At 41.9% G+C, this 19,687-nt stretch overlaps 1 protein-coding gene across 1 annotated transcript in view; it reads right to left on the bottom strand.

The window, feature by feature from the left end:
* Positions 1–6,989: 6,989 nt before the first annotated feature.
* The window catches only part of LOC138282675 (activated RNA polymerase II transcriptional coactivator p15-like), an 88,483-nt gene continuing 75,785 nt past the window's right edge, over positions 6,990–19,687 (bottom strand). The window contains exon 5 of the mRNA XM_069220489.1: positions 6,990–8,705. Within this exon, the coding sequence (XP_069076590.1) occupies positions 8,626–8,705 (80 nt within the window). The 3' untranslated portion in view covers positions 6,990–8,625. The remainder of the gene's footprint in view (positions 8,706–19,687) is intronic.

Here is a 19,687-nt window from a genome sequence, read left to right as displayed (position 1 = left end):
TTTATTTTCTACTCTCTCGCGGACCCCCTGAGAAGGCTTTGCGGACCCCCAGGGGTCCCGGACCACAGGTTGGGAACCACTGTATTAGATGATCGGAGATTACATGAAGATTGAGGCAAAACCAACACACTGACATTACTAGGTCTGTCGTCTGCATTTGATACAGTAGCTAAAGTAAATCGTGGTAGCCTTCACAACTGTTTAACAGAGGGCCTCAGTGGTACTGCCCTTGATAGGTTAAAAACTTTGTAACACATCAATCTGTTCCCATGACTCCTTAGAGTGGCCCCGTTAAAGTATTGTTTCCTGTTTCAGTGTTTATATTTTAGAATTACAGTGGATATTTTCCAAAGTTTTCATAAAGTTTTAACAAAGGATACCACTGTTTATACATTTCAACACACAAAACATTCACTGGAAACTGAGTTTTTTCAGTCCGCACAATACAAATAAAAAAAATCCATTGCGCACAGGTATCTTTAACAGCAGCAGGATTGTTCAACATCTTCCTCCAGACACTTTTACAGAAGCTGAAAGGCAGTCCGATCCTTGGGAAGAAATGCACTTTGGCTGCTGGAAGGCGTTGTTCAGTACTGCTTAGTGTCACTGACACCTTACCAGATTGAGTTAGTGCCCTAGTGCACTCCGTTGCTTATTATACACACACACACACACACACACGTGCTTTTGTGTGTGTGCATATATAAATTCACTGAAAAAAGCAAAAGGTTAAAAGGGACGTTATAATTAGGTGAAAAAGTCAGTTAAATCATACTGTTTTAAATTAATAAAACCACTGAAATGTACTAGTCAGTGTTTTACCATTTCGTTCAAGCCTGTTCCCCTCATTTACTTCAAACAACCGAAGTTTCACCCTGAACCGGCCTATAGTTTATGAAAGAACGTCCTATCTTAACCACACCTCCATAGGCATAGGTTGGAGATGCTTCTTCGCATTTTTGCTCGAGTCGTTCTTGAATAGCAGGAGCAATACAATATATCCGGAGTTGAACCATTAGGAACCCCAATTTTAATGATACCTCCCTTGGAGCCATAAATGCCTCCTCCCACTTTCAATCATCTCGCTTCCTTATTTCCTCCTCCCACTGCTTCCTTAATTTTTGTAGGATGTTAAGCAAATTATTTTTGACCTTTTTATAGATCAGGAATGTGGCTTTTTTGGGCACAGGGTATCCTAGCAATCTTTCCTCTAAGGGAGGTGGGAGGGAGAGACTCCACCAGCTCCTCTCCCTCTAGTATAATTCCTTGCGAAGCATGTGTGATCTGCAGGTATCAGTAGGTTTCTGACTTTACTAAGTTCTAATTTGTCACCAACTTTTAGAGGGACTATATCTCCCCTTTCCCCCTGGCCTCCAATAGTGGAGATACCCAATAGATCCCATCTGCTGAACACTTACAACCTATTTAGGGACTGCAGTGCAGCTGCATCCCACTCGTGAGTGTGCTCTCCCATCTCAAATTTTTCATCACCTATTTCAATCACTGTGCTTGTGCATGGGGGCATCACGACCCAAGAATATTTTTGTTACATTTTGAGTGGCCCGGTGCCCACCCTGGGCGCACACGCTATTTATTTATTTTAATGCTGGGGCTGTGGGGGAAGCCCCATTGCCCCACCTGGCTCCCCAGCCAGCACCCACTGTGGGTGGTGGCAGTTTTTTAAATTATCACTGAGTGCCCTGGAGCCCACACGGGGGCATCCACAACATAGTACTTATTGTGGACTGTGGGACGGTTGGATGGGGGGGGGGGGGGGGGGGGGTGAGACGAGACCCAGGGCCCCGTGGCCCTTGCCGGCTCCCCTAGTGGGAGCGGGTCACTTACATTATTGGTGGGAGCTCGGGTGCCCGTCCAGAGCACAGACAATGTCTTCATCGTTAGGCACTGTGGGGCAGCCCCAATGCCCATGCGGTTCCAATCAGCTCCCTGGCAAGCACCATACTGGGTGCTGGCATAAGCTGGCTTCATTTCTTTGCTCTCACCCAGATAGGAGCAGCTTTCTTCACTGCTCCTGCTGGGCAGGAGCAAAGATGTGTTCCCTTGCCCGTGAGAGTGTGGGCAGGGGAACAGTTTCCTGGGGGATGAGGTCACTGGGGCACTGTGGTCAAGCTCTGGGCGATAGGGTCTCCAGAGCCGAGTTTGGGACATGGGGGCCTCACGCATATCCCCTGCCCCGAAAAATACTCTGCCCAAGAGAGCTGGGGTCCCTAGGGCCTCTGATGTTTGGGGAAGGGAGCTGCAGACAGGCACAATTGCAGGTAATAAACTCATGGGACATGTTGAGCAAAAATATTAATAATCCGTGAAAAGAGGTAAAGGAACACTCATTTGAATCCTTCAAGACATTTCATGCTGCCACATACCAGGTCAGCAAGTTGCAAATTAATTGCAACCTCACCACAAAGATGGTGGCAGGGGGCACTAGGTCGGATAGGAGACTACCTGTAATGTGAGAGATCATCTCCAGCAGTGATGCTGCTTTCCAGCAGTTTTGATGGCTTTGTACACGGTGGTCAGCAGTCTGGGCCATAAGATACCGGGCTCCTTGTTCAGCACCTGTCCATTCTATTAACTCCTTCTACGTGATATTGTTGAAATCTACTCCCACAATTTCATTTACAGTGTTGCACACTCCTCTCTCTGAACTCCCTCTACATAAAAAGAGGTGTCCTGAGTAAACTGACTGAACCATTCCCTTGCTCCCAACATCTCCAAAGCTTCTCCTCCCTCCGGGCGGCGATCATCTTTGAGCCGTGGCTACCACTACCTAGCTCCTACGGACATCCAATGACTTAACATGGATAGGCTTTCAACCCAGGATGGCCTCCTCTCTCTGGCCCTGCTTTGATGTGTTCCAACTCCAACACCTTACTCCAGTAAATGCTGCTGCTTCTCCAGTGAAAGTGGCAGTATTCAGCGTGAGACCCACACCTGCTCTATAAACCCTGCCCCTTGATCCTGATAGCACCAATGACAGTGAGCATGTGCAGGGGCCATCTTGGAGTGATTCATTGTTTAAAAGCACAGCGGATATGTGTTTAAATGGAAACGCTTGATTTTGGTCAGCATTTTCAAATCTGCCTTTTTCATCTTAAGCCAAACACCAGAAAGCCTAAACACAGGGCTTTCCAGGGCGCTGCATTCTCGCCTTCTATTTACAAAATATCGTCAGCCCTTGGCTCACGCCAAACAATAGGGATTAACATATCCAGATGATACTGAGCTGCTAGCACGATTAGTTAGTGATTAATTTCAAGCCATTCTTTCCAGCAATGCATGGAGGTGGATTGGAAGTAACTGGCTTACACTAAACACAGGCAACACTGCAATCCTAGAGGTAATGGGAAACACCTCTTTCTATACAGCTACTGCTCGCTGAAGAGGGTGCTCTCCAATAAATAGATCAGAGAAAATTGACTAAGATTTGTACAAGACTGATCATGTATCCTTAGTAATAATTATAAGTGATAGGGACAGGTAGAAACTGAGGACAAATCATACCATTTCTGATTAAAGATAGACCGTGTTTGCGGTCACTTGGTCTCATCTTGACTATGTTAACTCCCTCGATCTAGCCATCATTTGCGATCAATGGACTCAAAGCTATTCAAAATGAGGCAGTTTGCTTTGTCACCAGAGACCCAAGATCCTCTCATATCGATCACCACCTTTTGCAACTTCATTGGCACCCTATAATAGAACATGTTCAATTTAAATGTTTCTGCACTGTTCTTGAGTCCTACAAGAGTCATGTTAACATCAGTGTTGACATCAGATAAATCAATACACACAATAAAATACCTTTATACCTGAATAATACGTTTTTATACACGAAAGAAGTATGTTGGATTCCCCTGTCATGAACTCTCAGTCAACCCCAGCAAGTACATGGGCAGAGAAGCTCTGCGGCCCAGGCCTGAAGGTTAGGTCACAGGTGGAGTAACATTTAGCAGCAGCCAAACACCCAAGCTCTGATCAGATCCTAAAGGTGGGCAGCAACACTACAGTGGTCCCCGGAGATTGGCCCCAAAAAAGCCAAATGGCCAGAGGAACCATCCATTCCCAAAACACCATAAAGTTAGATGCCAAGACGTTAAGTACACTTAGCCAATCAGGACACAGCACACAATGCACGCACTGACCACGCGTCATTCAGGCCGGACATCTTGACATGTACTCACTGGCCCACACAGTGTCCACGCAAGGCCGAGGCGCACCTGCATTACCTATCTGGAAAGTGTATCTGTGACTCCTTGTGAATAGTTTATATATTTCACCAGGAAACGTGTTTATTGCTCTCAGATGTATAAAACATGGGTCATTTCGATGTTTAATGAGAGACAGTCCTCAAACCTGATGCTATAACTGCTCTCCCGGCCGTAATGTTTAATTAAACAAACCATTTACTGTTTTGCCAGACGCCTCTTGTCTCTTGATTAAGGTAAAATCTAATTCGAGCAACAACTGTCCCTAAGAATTCAAAGAAAAATCAAATAAAGATACTGTCCCATAAAAACATTGCATTCTGCCATATCTAACTTATTAATGTTGACGCTAATCTGTCAAAGCACTTACGCAGGATCGAGAAGGTGTTAAAAACCAAGCATATATAAGGCAATGTGTTCCTATGCGGCAGCCCAAATACAGACCAATAAAGTAGCATTTCCAGGAAATAAATCCTCAGGCACCCGAAATAAAATAAAAACCATAAATGTTTATTAAATAATTCAGGCGCAATGCTGAAGGCAAAAACATAGATGCACAAGAAATTGTTATATAGCAGTGGTTCTTATCCTTTTTAGTTCTGTGGACCCCTGCTTAATCATTACTGGAATCCAGAAACCCACACTGCACTATCGCTGGAATCGGAGAACCCCACAATCATTACTGAAATCCTGTGACCCCCACCTACGCAATTTTGATGATCTGAATTGCAAAACTACACAAAACACAGAAATAAGCAAACAAATACACAAATAATTCAATATTAATTTCACAAATATAAAAATCTATTTTTTATGGGAAGGTTGACCTTACTAAATTCAGTTGAGACCACTCATTGTCCATACTATATTATGTTTAATGCACTTTCACAGATCCCACATATCAAACTGACAATATGAACTACATTTTTAAATTTCAAATTCCTTCACCTTTACAGAAGGATTTAAATTTTACATTGTATTTTTTTATTTTATTTATACGCACTTCATTAATCTGTTAATATTGTTTGATTTTGTAAGCAGTTGCAGACCCCCTGAGTAGGTAAGGGTACACAGACCATAGGTTAAGAACCACTGGTATAGGGAATTAGCAATTAAATGAAGCAGTAAATGACCTGAAGTCAAGGCAAAAATATCTTAAGCCAAAAACCATAAAACGAACTGACAATTAATCAGAAGCCTGGCTCACCTCCAGATTTCACAGCTAATATGTAATCAAATTCATCCCAGAAGGTAATAGCAATCGCAGTCAGTATAAGGCAAATGCATTGACAAATCACAATACAGAATTATACAGCGTCAAATAAAGCTAGCAATCTGTCTAGAGGCCCCTAACTGCATATTAATATGTCCTAATCTAAGATAATTATTGTATGTTGCAGTACGAACTAGTTACAAAACAATCGAAGTCACACAGGTGAATAGCCACTGGCAGGAAAAGCCTTGGATGTTGCAAAGTCTTCGGTCGGGATTCTTCTAGACCAGTACAAGGGATTACAAGTGCACATTTTGGTTCTATGCGGTGGACAGAAGATTGAAAACACATACCACATAATCGCTGCTTCCAGAAATAAAAGTAAAGTTAAGGTCTAGTTCACGCCTATGTGTGTCAAACAAAGGAAAATACAGTTCTGTTGAGTGCAATACAGAATTGTTTAAAATAAAATAAACACATTTTTATTAAATAAAATTCAGCTTTGATATTAGTATACCCTGGGTCAGGCCTTTTGGACTACTTCACAGATTATGTTCTTTGTTCTAAGGGTCTAGAGGTACGCAAACACATGGTGAACAAGCGTTCTTTAAGTAACCTTAAATTAATTTAACATAACAAGGGATAAAACACCGTATGCTTGCGTCTTACACCATTGAAAATATAAAAAAAAAAAAAACTATTTTTTTCTCCAACATAATTCTATGTATTAAGACTTGTAGCAGATGTATGTCTTCTATAGAATGAGTCTACCAATTAAGCAACCAAACAGGTTACACCATTGGGAGTTTATATCGGGCAGGCCAGAAGAAGGGGAAAAGGGAAAATATGTGGATAATGCATCTTTGGTAATGGATGGCAGGAGACATAAGGTGCTGTGGTGAGCTTTCTAAGAAAGCTGGGGAAGTAAGCGGTGTTGCAGAAGTGTGCAAGGGAAGGGGTGGAAACAAAAATTCTTCAGGTCTTTTTGGCATCCGGGTGGTTATAAAGATGGGTTTATAGTAGGCGTGAGTGAAATGTGCATATTTTCCTTTGGAAAATATGGGAAAGGACAATTAAATTAAAAGATTACCTGAAAAGCCAGTCAAGCATTTTTCGCTATTTCGCGCAAAACGCATCCTTGCACCCATTTGAGGCACAAAGGAGCTTGTTCTGCTAAAAATAATAGCACAACATTGACAGCGATCCAAACAGCCACCTAACGCTCTCTTCATTTGCAGTGTTCCTGTCCTCCCGTAACAGGTTTTTTTAGTATTAAAAAAACTCAATTACGTGATGTGGCATAATGGTGTAATCTCGAGCCTTTCCTGTAACAAGCATACCATGAAATGACGCAAGATTACACTGGCATAAACAACATTTCACCTATCACCTGGTTCTAGTTTATAGTTCCTTGCAGAAGTTGAGACGAGAAACCGCATCAGACATTACATATCCAGAAGTATAGGCATTTGCAACTGTTGAATAAAATAAGTGCATCTAAAAACGATTAAGATTATATTTTAAAGAAAAGCAAATTCACACATGCTCAATTGATTTGAATTACTTTTTTTTATTTAAAGCCACGGATACTAAACTGTGTACAAATTTGAAAGCAGACATCCACGCTTCACCTACTGAACCACCCTCAGTCACAACTTTACTTCACAGAGTAAAAAAATGAGAAAAGAATTTGAAAAAAAGGCCATTTCGAGGTGAAATCAAACTAGTCACTTTATGAACTGGCAAGAGCTCAATTAGACAGAACTCCTTTGATATCTACACGAGAGCCGATTCAGTACAAATAGATTTTGTTTTCAGGAAATACATGGCTGAATCTAAGATGATTGATTCAAGCACTATTTACCAAAAAGAAGGTAGCTGTCATGTTTTTGCAGGTCTATACGGTTACCCAGATATATGATACAGTGCTGCAATGCTGAAACAGTTTTACATACCCAGATACAGTTGGGTGCGACTAAAGCAACTGGATAGGATTTACATTTCTTGAAAATCTTAACACTAACTTTATAATGCAAGTGATACAATCTCCATGTCGTACACTCCCCTTAGAGGTCCGGTACAAAGAAACACACTAGATGGAGTAGGGGGTGAGATGACAGAAGGTATGAAATCTTCCATTTTCAGTCCTGATAAAAACAACTTGCCTGATCATGCTGTTAAACTAGGCCAAACTGAGTACATCTTCTTTAAGTCTTTATTTTGCTGCCCTGTAATTTTACAGGAGATAAATGCCTGATCAGAAATTATGTTAACATTATCAGAGGCTCCCATTCTCACTTTTAATTTACAGATCAAAGAAAAGTATTATTTTAGATGATAGTTGTCAACCAATAATCTTCAGATTCCAAAACGAAATCTGATTATAGTATAATTAATAGACTTTACTCTTAATCTCTAAAGTGAAACGCTGTTTGTTTAGCAAAGTCTCAGATCCAGCTCCCAGCCATTTCCCAGGGCTCTTATACTACCCCAGGTACACTGCCCGCCCCTCTGCCCCATCCCTTCCCATCAGGCGTCCAGTACAATACATAAACAAAGGGGGCAAACTATCACTGCATTGTCATAACATTTTAGGACCCCCACCCTCATGTGAACTAGGCTTAACCAATAAACTGCGGAAACATTTACATGTACCTTTCTACATGGGTATAAAAGAACATTTTCCAATAGAGGCACAATTTCTTAAACAATCTGCATTACATGCAGACTTGGTAAAGTGTGTATTAGGGAGTTAACAATAACAGTCATAGTTTTGTAGTCTAAGAAAGCATCTTGGAATGTCAGACATACAAAGTGTGGAAAATAGATGGCCTTAGTGAGGAAATGAAACTCAGGACATCCTGCACAATCCCATACTGGATTAATGGATAAATATTCAGGACGTTCTGCGTATACGTACCTCAATTCCATCCAGAAATCTTTAAATCACTATTCTTATATCAATACCCAGGTTTCATCAGATGAGGGTAGGGAAGTAGGTGCAGAATCATGTTGGTAACAAAAAGGTACACACAAACACATTTCACTCAGTGCACACAAAAAAATATTATTCTTTACCTTTTTTCAGAACCAAGCATACAGACTCCTGAAATAATGATAAAAAACAAAAGCCAAAGTAAAAAGTCCTTTTAAAACTTCTAAAACGGAGCACGCACGGTGCGTGGTTTACACATTTTTTACTGCATCATCAATCTCCGAAATCTGTTCCTTCAGCTGATTCCACTGCTCTGGGTTCAGAGAAATCCCTGTAAAGCAACAAAGAAACTAGTTTAGGTTTAGATAAAGGCCCGTTTGTACATATAACACACTTAGGCAAGATTGCGCAGGAAAGCAATAAAACGTAGTAGTTTAATTTCACATTGCCAGACATGAGCAACCAGACTACAAACGCCAAGTACAGAAACATATTACCTAGCTACAATATGTTCAGAGTCCCTCTTCTTACCACTTAGGGTGCACACTGACCACCTTTTTTCGGTCAAACTAGTATCAGGTCAGTAGAAATCTGGTGAAAAAACTAAGTATAATCCTTTGTTACACCAGACACTGCTCTGTGATGCCCAAAGAGGTCAGAAAGGTTACATGTAAGGAAATGCTTTTTTTTGCATTATCATTACAATTGTTTTGAACAGATGTTTTGTTTTTACTTTGTGCACAGAAGCACTGCTGTCCAAATCCCAGTGCATGTGCTCAGACCACTAAAACATGTAAAACATTGGCTATACTCCCAACTGGAACATTCAACTTAGCTAGAAGTCCCTAGTATATAGCACAAAATGTATCAGGGCCAGAAATTTAAATGTCACTGTGGACTGCAGTACATATTCTGCCACCACTAAAGTGACAATGCAAAACATGACTGCAGGCCTGACACCAGTAACCTGGCAGTGCAGGTTCAAACTGCAAAATCAATCTAACCCATTTCACAGGTCTAAACCCTCCTTTCAAATATTAATACGTCACCCCTAAGTAGGTCTTAAATGCCTGTAAGTCAGGGTGCATGATATTTAAATGTAGGACATGAATAAATGTAATGTTAAACATGTCCTTACAATGACAAGGCCCTAAATGCTATTGTCACTGTAGCAGGGTTAGCTGTTCCACAGAAAAACATTGTGTAATTATTACTTGTATCTCCGCTTTGGAACTAGATAAAAAGTCCATTTAGACTTTTACGCATATTTATTACAAATCCAATTCACTGAAAAAGACAGATTTGCAAAACATATTTTACTGAAGGCACTTTTAAAAAGTCACCTTTAACCTGCCCACAGCCACCAGAAGCCAATTTGCATGAGCTTCCAACTGTCACCCAGGAGCTCAATAGCTCCATGATGCGGTATGAACTGGCTCCCAGAGCTAAGACACATGCCACGGGTGTGGGGAATTGTTTTGTTTCTCAGAAAGGATGACTATTTTGGCAGTGACCAAAGATAAAGTTAAGATCTAGCTTACATCTGGGATTGCCCCTTTTCTGTCTTGTGGGCCATCCAGGCTCCAATCCCAGGGACAGGAACTTTCCCCAGAACCAGTTTTGCATGACCACAGAAAAAGTATTGCTAATTTCCCTGGCTACAACTCTTGGGTGGACACAGGGTCTCTCTTTAAGGGTAGAAAGGTTCTGCCAGCTTACATTTAGGGAGAGAGGATCACTCTGGTATTGTCTGCAGTACAGCACACAGGAACTGCTGCAAAAGCAGGCAGGGTTACGCCTGGGAACATAAATCTTACTGGTTAGAGAGGGGCCAGGAGGCACCCCACCCATGCGCTAGTGCAAGGCATAAATGTGGACAAATGAATGACCACACCTGCTGTTAAAACCTGTGAAGAGAACCCAAATGGCTGGACCTTCTCCCCTGTGTACCCAAGACAAAGAAGTGGACTCCAAATGTGTAGGAGGCTGGCCTGGCTTATAGTGAGTACCTTAAGGTACTTACACCTTGTGCCAGGTCCAGTTATCCCTTATTAGTAGAATAGAGATGTTCTAGCAGCTTAGGCTGATGGAGGTAGCTATAGCAGAGCAGCTTAGGCTGAACTAGGAGACATGCAAAGCTCCTACTATACCACTTATATCATATAGCACTATATCACAAGAAAACACAATATTCAGAGTTACTAAAAATAAAGGTACTTTATTTTAGTGACAATATGCCAAAAGTATCTCAGAGAATACACTCCCTTAGGAGGTAAGTAATATACACAAATTATATGTACACAAACCAAAAGCAGGTAAGTAACAGTTACAAAAGTAGTGCAAACAATGTAGAATCACAAAAGAATGCAATAGGGAGAAATAGGCTTAGGGGCAACACAAACCATATACTCCAAAAGTGGAATGCGAACCACAAATGGACCCCCAGGCCTAGTGTAGTGTGTAGAGGGTCGCTGGGAGTGTAAGAAAGCACTAAGGGTGTCCAAGATACCCCACCCCAGGACCCTGAAAAGTAGGAGTAAAGTTACCCAACTACCCCAGAAAGACAGTAAAGTCGAGATAGGGGATTCTGAAGGACAACAACTAACTGCAAAACACTGAGGATGGATTCCTGGACCTGAGGACCTGTACAGGAAGGGGACCAAGTCCAAGAGTCACGCAAGTGTCCAGGGGGGAGGGGGGATTGGGAGGAGCCCACTAAACCCCGGATGAATGTGCAAAAGGGCTGCCTCCGGGTGGAAGAAGCCGAAGATTCTGCAACAACGGAAGGTGCCAGGAATTTCTCCTTTGGTCAGAAGATGTCCCACGGCGTGCTGGAGGATGCAGAGTTGTTTCCACACAGAAAGACCGCAAACAAGCCTTGCTAGCTGCAAGAGTCACAGTTGAGGATTTTGGGTGCTGCTGGGGCCCAGGAAGGACCAGGAGGTCACCCCTTGGAGGAGACAGAGGGGGCGCTCAGCAACTCAGAGTCCTCGCAGAGGTACCTGAACAGGCACTTAGAAGATCTGAGGCAGCGGTTGACTCAGAGTCACAAAGGAGGGTCCCACGACGTCGGAGTCCAACTCAGCGAGTTGGGCAATGCAGGACGGAGTGCTGGGGCCCTGCGCTAGACTGTGCACGAAGGAAATCTTGCAAAAGTATACAGAAGCCAGAGCAGCTGCAGTTCATGCAGTACACAGGATTCGTCTGGCGTGGGGAGGCAAGGACTTACCTCCACCAAATTTGGACAGAAGGGCCACTGGACTGTGGGAGACACTTGGACCCAGCTCCTGTGTTCCAGGGACCATGCTCGTCAGGATGAGAGGGGACACAGAGGACCGGTGATGCAGAAGTTTGGTGCCTGCGTTGGCAGGGGGAAGATTCAGTCGACCCACAGGAGATTTCTTCTTGGCTTCCAGTGCAGGGTGAAGGCAGACAGCCCTCAGAGCATGCACCACCAGGAAACAGTCGAGAAAGCCGGCAGGATGAGGCGCTACAATGTTGCTGGTAGTCTTCTTGCTACTTTGTTGCAGTTATGCAGGCATCCTGGAGCAGTCAGCGGTCGAACCTTGGCAGAAGTCGAAGAGGGAAGTGCAGAGGAACTTTGGTGAGCCCTTGCATTCGTTATCTGAGGAATAGCCCACAGGAGAGGCCCTAAATAGCTCACAAAGGAGTATTGGCTACTGGGAAAGGTAAGCACCAATCAGGAAGGGTCTCTGACGTCACCTGCTGGCACTGGCCACTCAGAGCGGTCCATTGTGCCCTCACACCTCTGTATCCAAGATAGCAGAGGTCTGGGACACACTGGAGGAGCTCTGGGCACCTCCCCTGGGAGGTGCTGGTCAGGGGAGTGGTCACTCTCCTTTCCTTTGTCAAGTTTCGCGCCAGAGCAGGGCTGGGGGATCCCTGAACCGGTATAGACTGGCATATGCAGAGAGGGCACCATCTGTGCCCATCAAAGCACTTCGAGAGGCTGGGGGAGGCTACTCCTCCCCAGCCCTTCACACATTTCCAAATGGAGAGGGTGTAACACCCTCTCTCAGAGGAAATTCTTTGTTCTGCCCTCCTGGGACTGTGCTGCCCAGGCCCCAGGGGGGCAGAAACCTGTCTGAGGGCTTGGCAGCAGCAGTAGATGCAGTGGAACCCCCGGAAAGTTAGATTGGCAGTACCCGGGCTCTGTGCTGAAGACCCGGGGATGCATGGAATTGTCCTCCCAATACCAGAATGGTATTGGGGTGACAATTCCATGATCGTAGACATGTTACATGGCCATGATTGGAGTTACCATGGTGACGCTACATATAGGTATTGACCTATATGTAGTGCACGCGTGTAATGGTGTCCCCGCACTCACAAAGTCCAGAGAATTTGCCCTGAACAATGTGGGGCACCTTGGCTAGTGCCAGGGTGCCCACACACTAAGTAGCTTTGCACCTAACCTTCACCAAGTGAGGGTTAGACATATAGGTGACTTATAAGTTACTTAAGTGCAGTGTAAAATGGCTGTGAAATAACGTGGACATTATTTCACTCAGGCTGCAGTTGCAGTCCTGTGTAAGAATTGTCTGAGCTCCCTATGGGTGGCAAAAGAAATGCTGCAGCCCATAGGGATCTCCTGGAACCCCAATACCCTGGGTACCATATACAAGGGAATTATAAGGGTGTTCCAGTGTGCCAATGAGAATTGGTAAAATTAGTCACTAGCCTGCAGTGACAATTTTAAAAGCAGAGAGAGCATAAACACGGAGGTTCTGGTTAGCAGAGCCTCAGTGATACAGTTAGGCACCACACAGGGAACACATAAAGGGCATACTTTATGAGCACTGGGGTCCTGACTAGCAGGATCCCAGTGACACATAGGCAAAAACAAACATACATACAGTGAAAATGGGGGTAACATGCCAGGCAAGATGGTACTTTCCTACAAAAGGGCGGTTAGCTACTGGGACCCAAAGGCTGCAAGAAGCCCACTTTCCTGAAATAGCCCAGCTGACCATTTTCAACTGGACCTATCCTTGACCATGCTGGTGGCTTCTGCTGGAATGAGTCCTGACTTCCAAGTGCTGTTCCTGAGGTCCTGGAAACCTTGGCTGGTGCCAGAGTGTACTCTTCCTGTCTTAACCTAAAACCTGAGACTTAGAAAGGTTTTTGCTATTTTTTGCCTGGAGAACCATAGTGGGACTGGGCCAAATCTGTAAGCCAATTCACCTAGGCTGCATCACCGGTGGGCCGGACTTTGCTGCAACACCCGCTATGTTCTTTGCCACTAGAACAAACCCAATTTAACAGGCCCAACACCTACTGGTAATCCATTGCGGATGGGCCAGTCTTCGGATCCAGCCTGCAGCCTTGCCACACTGAGGACTCTACTTTCTTGAAAATATTGTAAGTCCAAAGCTAAATCTTTGATCGGGACCAACCTGGTACTCTTATCCGATTTGTACTCCACTGCGGTCAGCCTTAAACTTTACCCTTGCCCCAATCTAGCACAATCAGCTGCCCGCAGTTGACGCTAAAAATTCATCTCAGTTTCTCCTTTTTGGATTTTTGTCATTTATTTTGTTCCTTAAAATATTTTCTATTTTTATAAATTGAAGGATGATTTTTTTAATATGAAGTGTTTTTGCCTTTTTAATTGCATTGGTAATTCTAAATGCTTTACACATTTTCTTAATTTAAGACTGTTTGTGCTGTTCCATAGCTACCAGAGGTTGAGCTCAGGTTTAGATTCCAGAAACCTTTACTGGACCCAACAAAAATATTGACATTACTTGTGGTGAACTACCATCCATCCCAACTGATAATCCATTTTCTAACGATACTGTAGAAATTAGCGGCCCCTGGACAGTGCAAAAATAACCGTAGTTGAGTCTGGCGTGTGGAATTACTATAGCCAGACTCCCAAGACATTTTGTTTGGGATCAAGGGCAATAAGTTTTCATATTTTGTCCTTGGGACAAGTAGGCCCAACTCTCTGCAGTGCAAACACTTTGATGGTCAGTTTACAGTACTTAATTATGGATAGGAGAAAGGCATGGTCTGCAATTGAAGTAATATTTGTGTCCATATATTAATGCTGTTCAAATCTGTATTTCTGGTTCAATAATGGAAAGCTTTTGTTCTTAGGGTGAGCGCTCTTCGAAATTAAGCTAGGACGGCAATGCTGACAGCGGTCCCAGTATAAAAATGTGTACACACGTTTGAAAAGTTTAAAACTATTAGGCAACGTATAATGCTCCCAGAATGCTCTCTAATTAGATGCAAATATTTGCAGAAGCTTGAAAGCAAGATTGATGAGTCTTTGCTTCAAATTATATGTTCACAAAAAATCCAACTAGGAAAAAAACGTTTTGCTAAACTACTGTGAAATTTTAGGTGCCATTTCTTTGAAGCATTGTCTACTAAAATGTGTTGATGCATGCTATCATTCCCACAAAATATTCATAATGGAAAAATATCAGTGCAACCAATTTCAACTTGGCACATGAACATGAAAATAATCATTGGCAAAATCAATAAGTAAGACATTGGTGGTCAGCTTTATGGTTCTTCAAGGTGTGACTTGTTTTGACTTTTCTTTTTATTGCTGTGGGAGCTGCTAGCCCCTCACCTTTATAATCAACATTGGCAAAAAGCAATAATATTTTTGGTCTCAAAAGGAACACATTGCCACAGTAGTCTCTGGCTCTGAACAAACCTACTTTTGCCAATGTGCTCCAGGTGAAAGAGACGAATGCTGTCACTCACTGTGAAGCCAGTCTGTATTGAGAACAAGAGAGATATTTTAATAAAAACAAAAAGTCTTGGTTAACTCAAGACCTAATTAGGGGCTCAATCCAGAATTAAAGTCACAAAAGTGTACCTATGATTATGCCCTTGCATTATTGCATATTTACAGCCTTCAAGAATTCACAATAGTTTACAGAAATAGGCCAGAAAATCTTACTCCTAGAAAATATTTGTGAACTGCATCTTAGCACCAGCAAATATGCATGTGTAGATTTGCTCAGGCGAAAATCTATTGAGAGTTTACAAGTTCACTTTCCCTCCAACCACCTTTTTCCCCAACTGTGGAAGAAGTTTTATTTCTGTCCTTGTCAGGAGTGAGTTTCCAACCTTTTTCAATATGGGACAAGATTAGAGATATGCTGGTGAAAAAATCTAAAACATGCAAGTTAGTACATTTGCACAGACTCCAAAGCGCGTTGCAACCCTGGAACTATTGCTCAACGCTATCTCCAGCCCCCAGTATGTGGAAAGGTGTCAAAATGTGGGAACTGCTAGAATTCCAACCCTACTGTAGTAGGAGTCCTGGCATAATCAGAGGCTATTATCAGAGCTTGTATATAATGAGATTGCTGCCATAATTTATCAGTGCACCAAAGGGACAAGTAGATTTATGAAGCAACTTGTCTCATGGACAAGAGGATATTTTATTAAAGTCTACACCCCTGTGAGGACCTCAACTAAACAGCTAGCAGACATCTATCCCACCAGCTAGTAAAGAAGAGAGCAGCACTATGAAACGGAGCTCTAGTAAATACATACAAAAAAATTAAAGTGAGGAAAGCCTGCAGTTACTTTTTTGTCTACTGTTGAATTATACCAACGTAACTCTGTTCTGCTACCAAACAGCTGAAAGAATCACCAACACAACAACTGGTTGTTGGGGATAACCCATATAAACATGAAACAAAATCAAGAAAAGAACAATAATACTTGCATTTACACTAGCAGATACATTTACACTAGCTATGCTTAGGATAGTCAGATGTGAGTAATGAAACACTAACGTAGTCTTCAAATAGTTTAATATACATAGTGGAGCTCGCCAATATTACTAATATGTTTGCATACCAATGTCCATCTTAACGTCAATGTAATGAAAACTTAGGTTTAAACGCAAGTCTGAATTTGAGAATGGGAACAGAAATGTGATTTATTCAGAATGGGTAGAATGGACTGATTGTACCAGATTGGCAAGTGGCAAAGAATGCTGCTGACCAAAGCAGTTGAGTAGAGATGAAGACAAAGTTAAAGAGGGAACGGTTTGTTAGAGCTCTATCAATATACTATAACACATCTTGCCAGCTCGAATGTTACAGAGTGATTAGCCTGCCTCTATGGATTGTCAGTTGCAAGTCACTGGTGAAGCGGACAAGATGGATAAGAACATGTTCCTACTTGTAAAAGTTGGAAGTCCTCAAGTTCATATATGATGAAGGAACACTCTGCATAACGGTACCAGGAAGGGAAATATTACTAATATGAAGTACTCCAATGGTGATACTGACAGCCTAGGGAATATATTATTACAAAAAAAAAAAAAAAACTGAGATATCGGATTGCTGCAGGAAGATCAGTCAATCAAATTGAATAGCTATGCAGTATGGGAATGACATTTGATGCCCATACAACCTGTACAGAAAGAAATACATTTGTGCATACGTTTATCTGCAGGGGACGTTGAGAAATTGTGACAAGAGTGGCTATTTAGAAAAGCTGATTATGATTTCTAAAGTAACAGGCTCATAGAATGGCCCTTATATTTCCCTCCAAGTACAAAACATAACGATAGTAGATATGGATTTCTTTAATAAATGTATGTCTTCTAAATAGTACTGTAGAGAAAACATTTACTAAACCATATTAAAATGAGTATTTTATATGTAATAAACTAAACTAAGTTAGAAATAATATAAAACAAATGCCTACCCCTACTGTGGTATTTCTGTGCATGCTCCGGTGTACAACGCATGAGGGTTCTAGAACTTGGTGTGGGACGCCGATGTGACTGTTGGCGTAAGTGGTGGTTGTTTAATGGAGCACCAGAGGGAAGCTCCTGTTTTTCTTTACCCTGTATCTTCAATTAACAGGATTTACATTCTTCACCTGCGTGTGCCTGGAGATCATTCTTCATAAGCAACACTGGATACTAACAGTGGACTATACAACAGAAGATACCAGGAGCTGTCTCTGCTGACGTGTAATGAAGCTTGCAGTTTCTTGGAGGAGCTATTCAGTTTATTCTACAGCAGCAGTAATTCCTTCTGAGCAGTAGTTATTTTTTTTTTGTTTTACTTGTTGGTCTGCAAGCGCAGAATTTAATTATTGGATCGGGCACGCAAGCATAAATGCGCGCACTTTGAGTTTATTGTGCATCAGCTATGATCACTGAATCGCATGACTGCCATTGGCTCCTTAGACCACGTCATTCTTGGTGGCCAATTAGAAAATGGTTTGGTTCACCCGTGTGGCTAGCTTTCTGACTGTCATTTTTGTTGGCCATTTTGAAACTGGTTCATTTGACTCATGTGGCTGGCTTCGACTTCCCTGACCGAGTCATGGTTGGAGGCCATTTGTAAGTGGGCTCAGTGAATTTTACCATTTTGTTTCATAAGGTTACAGTTCAAGTACATTTCCTTGCAAGTTCATTGGGGTATTTTCGACGGCGAACTTTTAACTGTTGTTTTTTTTGGGGTGGCTGCATCATGCTGGAATATCTTACAGGTTCTACTGGAGCATCAATAGGAAGCTTCTACAAGTTTTGTGTGACAATGATGACTACTGTATTTGTGATTCTTGACATCGTTGATTACATTTCTACATTACACTACTACATTACACTACTACATTGACCACATTTAGTTACTTTTATTCACTATGTTAAGCATAGCTCCTCCACCATCATTTTTGAAATGTTATGGAGGTTCACCAATGGACTGGGAAACATGGCAGGGTTTTCTTTTTTTTTTTTTTGTGTACGTGAAGATGTTGGAAAGTGATTCTTGTGAACCTGGAAGGAAACTTTTTACTGAAACACTCAGTGGCTTTGAATTAAAAAATGTAAATGTTACCTGCATTACAAAGGCCAGGGAACACTGATGTATATCACTATGCCTCTAAACAAATTAATATTTGTTATGGGAAAAAAACAAATGTGGTCATGGAAAGATACCATTTTTTTTTTCTTGGAAACAAGAACATGAATCTATCGAGATATGTGTCTGTATTCATAGCACTGGCATTTAGATGTGATTTTAAACTCCAATTAGGAACAGGTATTGTGTGAAAGTTTTACTGAAGACGAATAGTACAAATTACAGGAGAGGTTGTAGGTCTGCGCAGATGTCATTAAATGCCTTTACTGAGATAGCCAAAGGAGTAGAACATTCTGAACTTTTTGTTCAACAAATAAGGAAAGTTAAAAAAATATGAATGCATTTGATGAGAGAAATGAGAATACAAGTCTAGTATGTTACAGGTGCGGGAGTCAGTCACATTTAGGGAACTTCAGGAGTTGTCCCGCTTTGGAAAAATTCTGAACTAAATTTAGAAAGAAGGGGCATTTCAGTAGAGTGTGTAAGAGTACTGACCACAAAAAGGTTAATTGTGTGGCTGATAGACAATGCAGTGGTAGCACCATACAGATTAGAGCATGGTCCTAATTTAATTTTGTGTGTGGATGATAACCACAATAAAAATAAGAATTTTCCATCAGGCACAGTTAAGGTTGACGGAAGACCTGTGCCTGTTCATTTTGATTCCTGTGAATGGTACGATTTTGAGTAAAGCTATTGTAAATGACAATTGGGTACATAGATTAGTACAATCACCTGATGTGCCACCTGGCGGTTACAATGGACATAAGATAAAACTGCCAAGATACTTTTGAGCGGATTTGGAATTTTTGGGTAGGCATATGTATGAAAAAAAGGATGTGGTAGAATATGGGTAGTCATTGTAGGGCTGGCCTCATCAAGAAGAGATGGGTATTAAGTTAGATCCGAGAGCTGACCATCCAGTTTGTGTTATCAATTCTATGAACTGTGGATCATTTTCCAACATTGACACACTTTTTGGAAGAATTAAAGTAAATTTTGCTTCAGGGTCACTGATAAAGTGAGTGAATACGCTGAATTCAAGCACTGCATCATTTTGTAGGAGAATGCTGTTCTTATAAAACATTGTCAGGAATGTTCACTCACACATAGGGATAAGTGCAAACAATTTGAACAATTTGTGTAAGGAGAAAATAATTGAGCCTATTGAGTAGTCTCCCTGGGTGTCACCTGTAGGTATTTTAGTTAAGTTGTCTGGAGATATGGGGTTGCGTGTTGAACTTTCTAATCATAATGAGAATATTTGGGAAGATTCTCATCCACTACCTAATCTACAAGAAATAGTGTCTACACTGGCAGGTGCATGTATATTTTCTCCTCTTGACTTAGCCAGCACCTATCACTAGGTTGTTTTGGATAGTGAGGCTAAATATCTTACATGCATTACTCTGGAAGGAACATTTCACTACTGCAG

The sequence above is a fragment of the Pleurodeles waltl genome, chromosome 1_1 (assembly GCF_031143425.1).
Source record: "Pleurodeles waltl isolate 20211129_DDA chromosome 1_1, aPleWal1.hap1.20221129, whole genome shotgun sequence".
Taxonomy (NCBI): domain Eukaryota; kingdom Metazoa; phylum Chordata; class Amphibia; order Caudata; family Salamandridae; genus Pleurodeles; species Pleurodeles waltl.
This window is presented reverse-complemented; position numbering and strand designations above follow the sequence as displayed.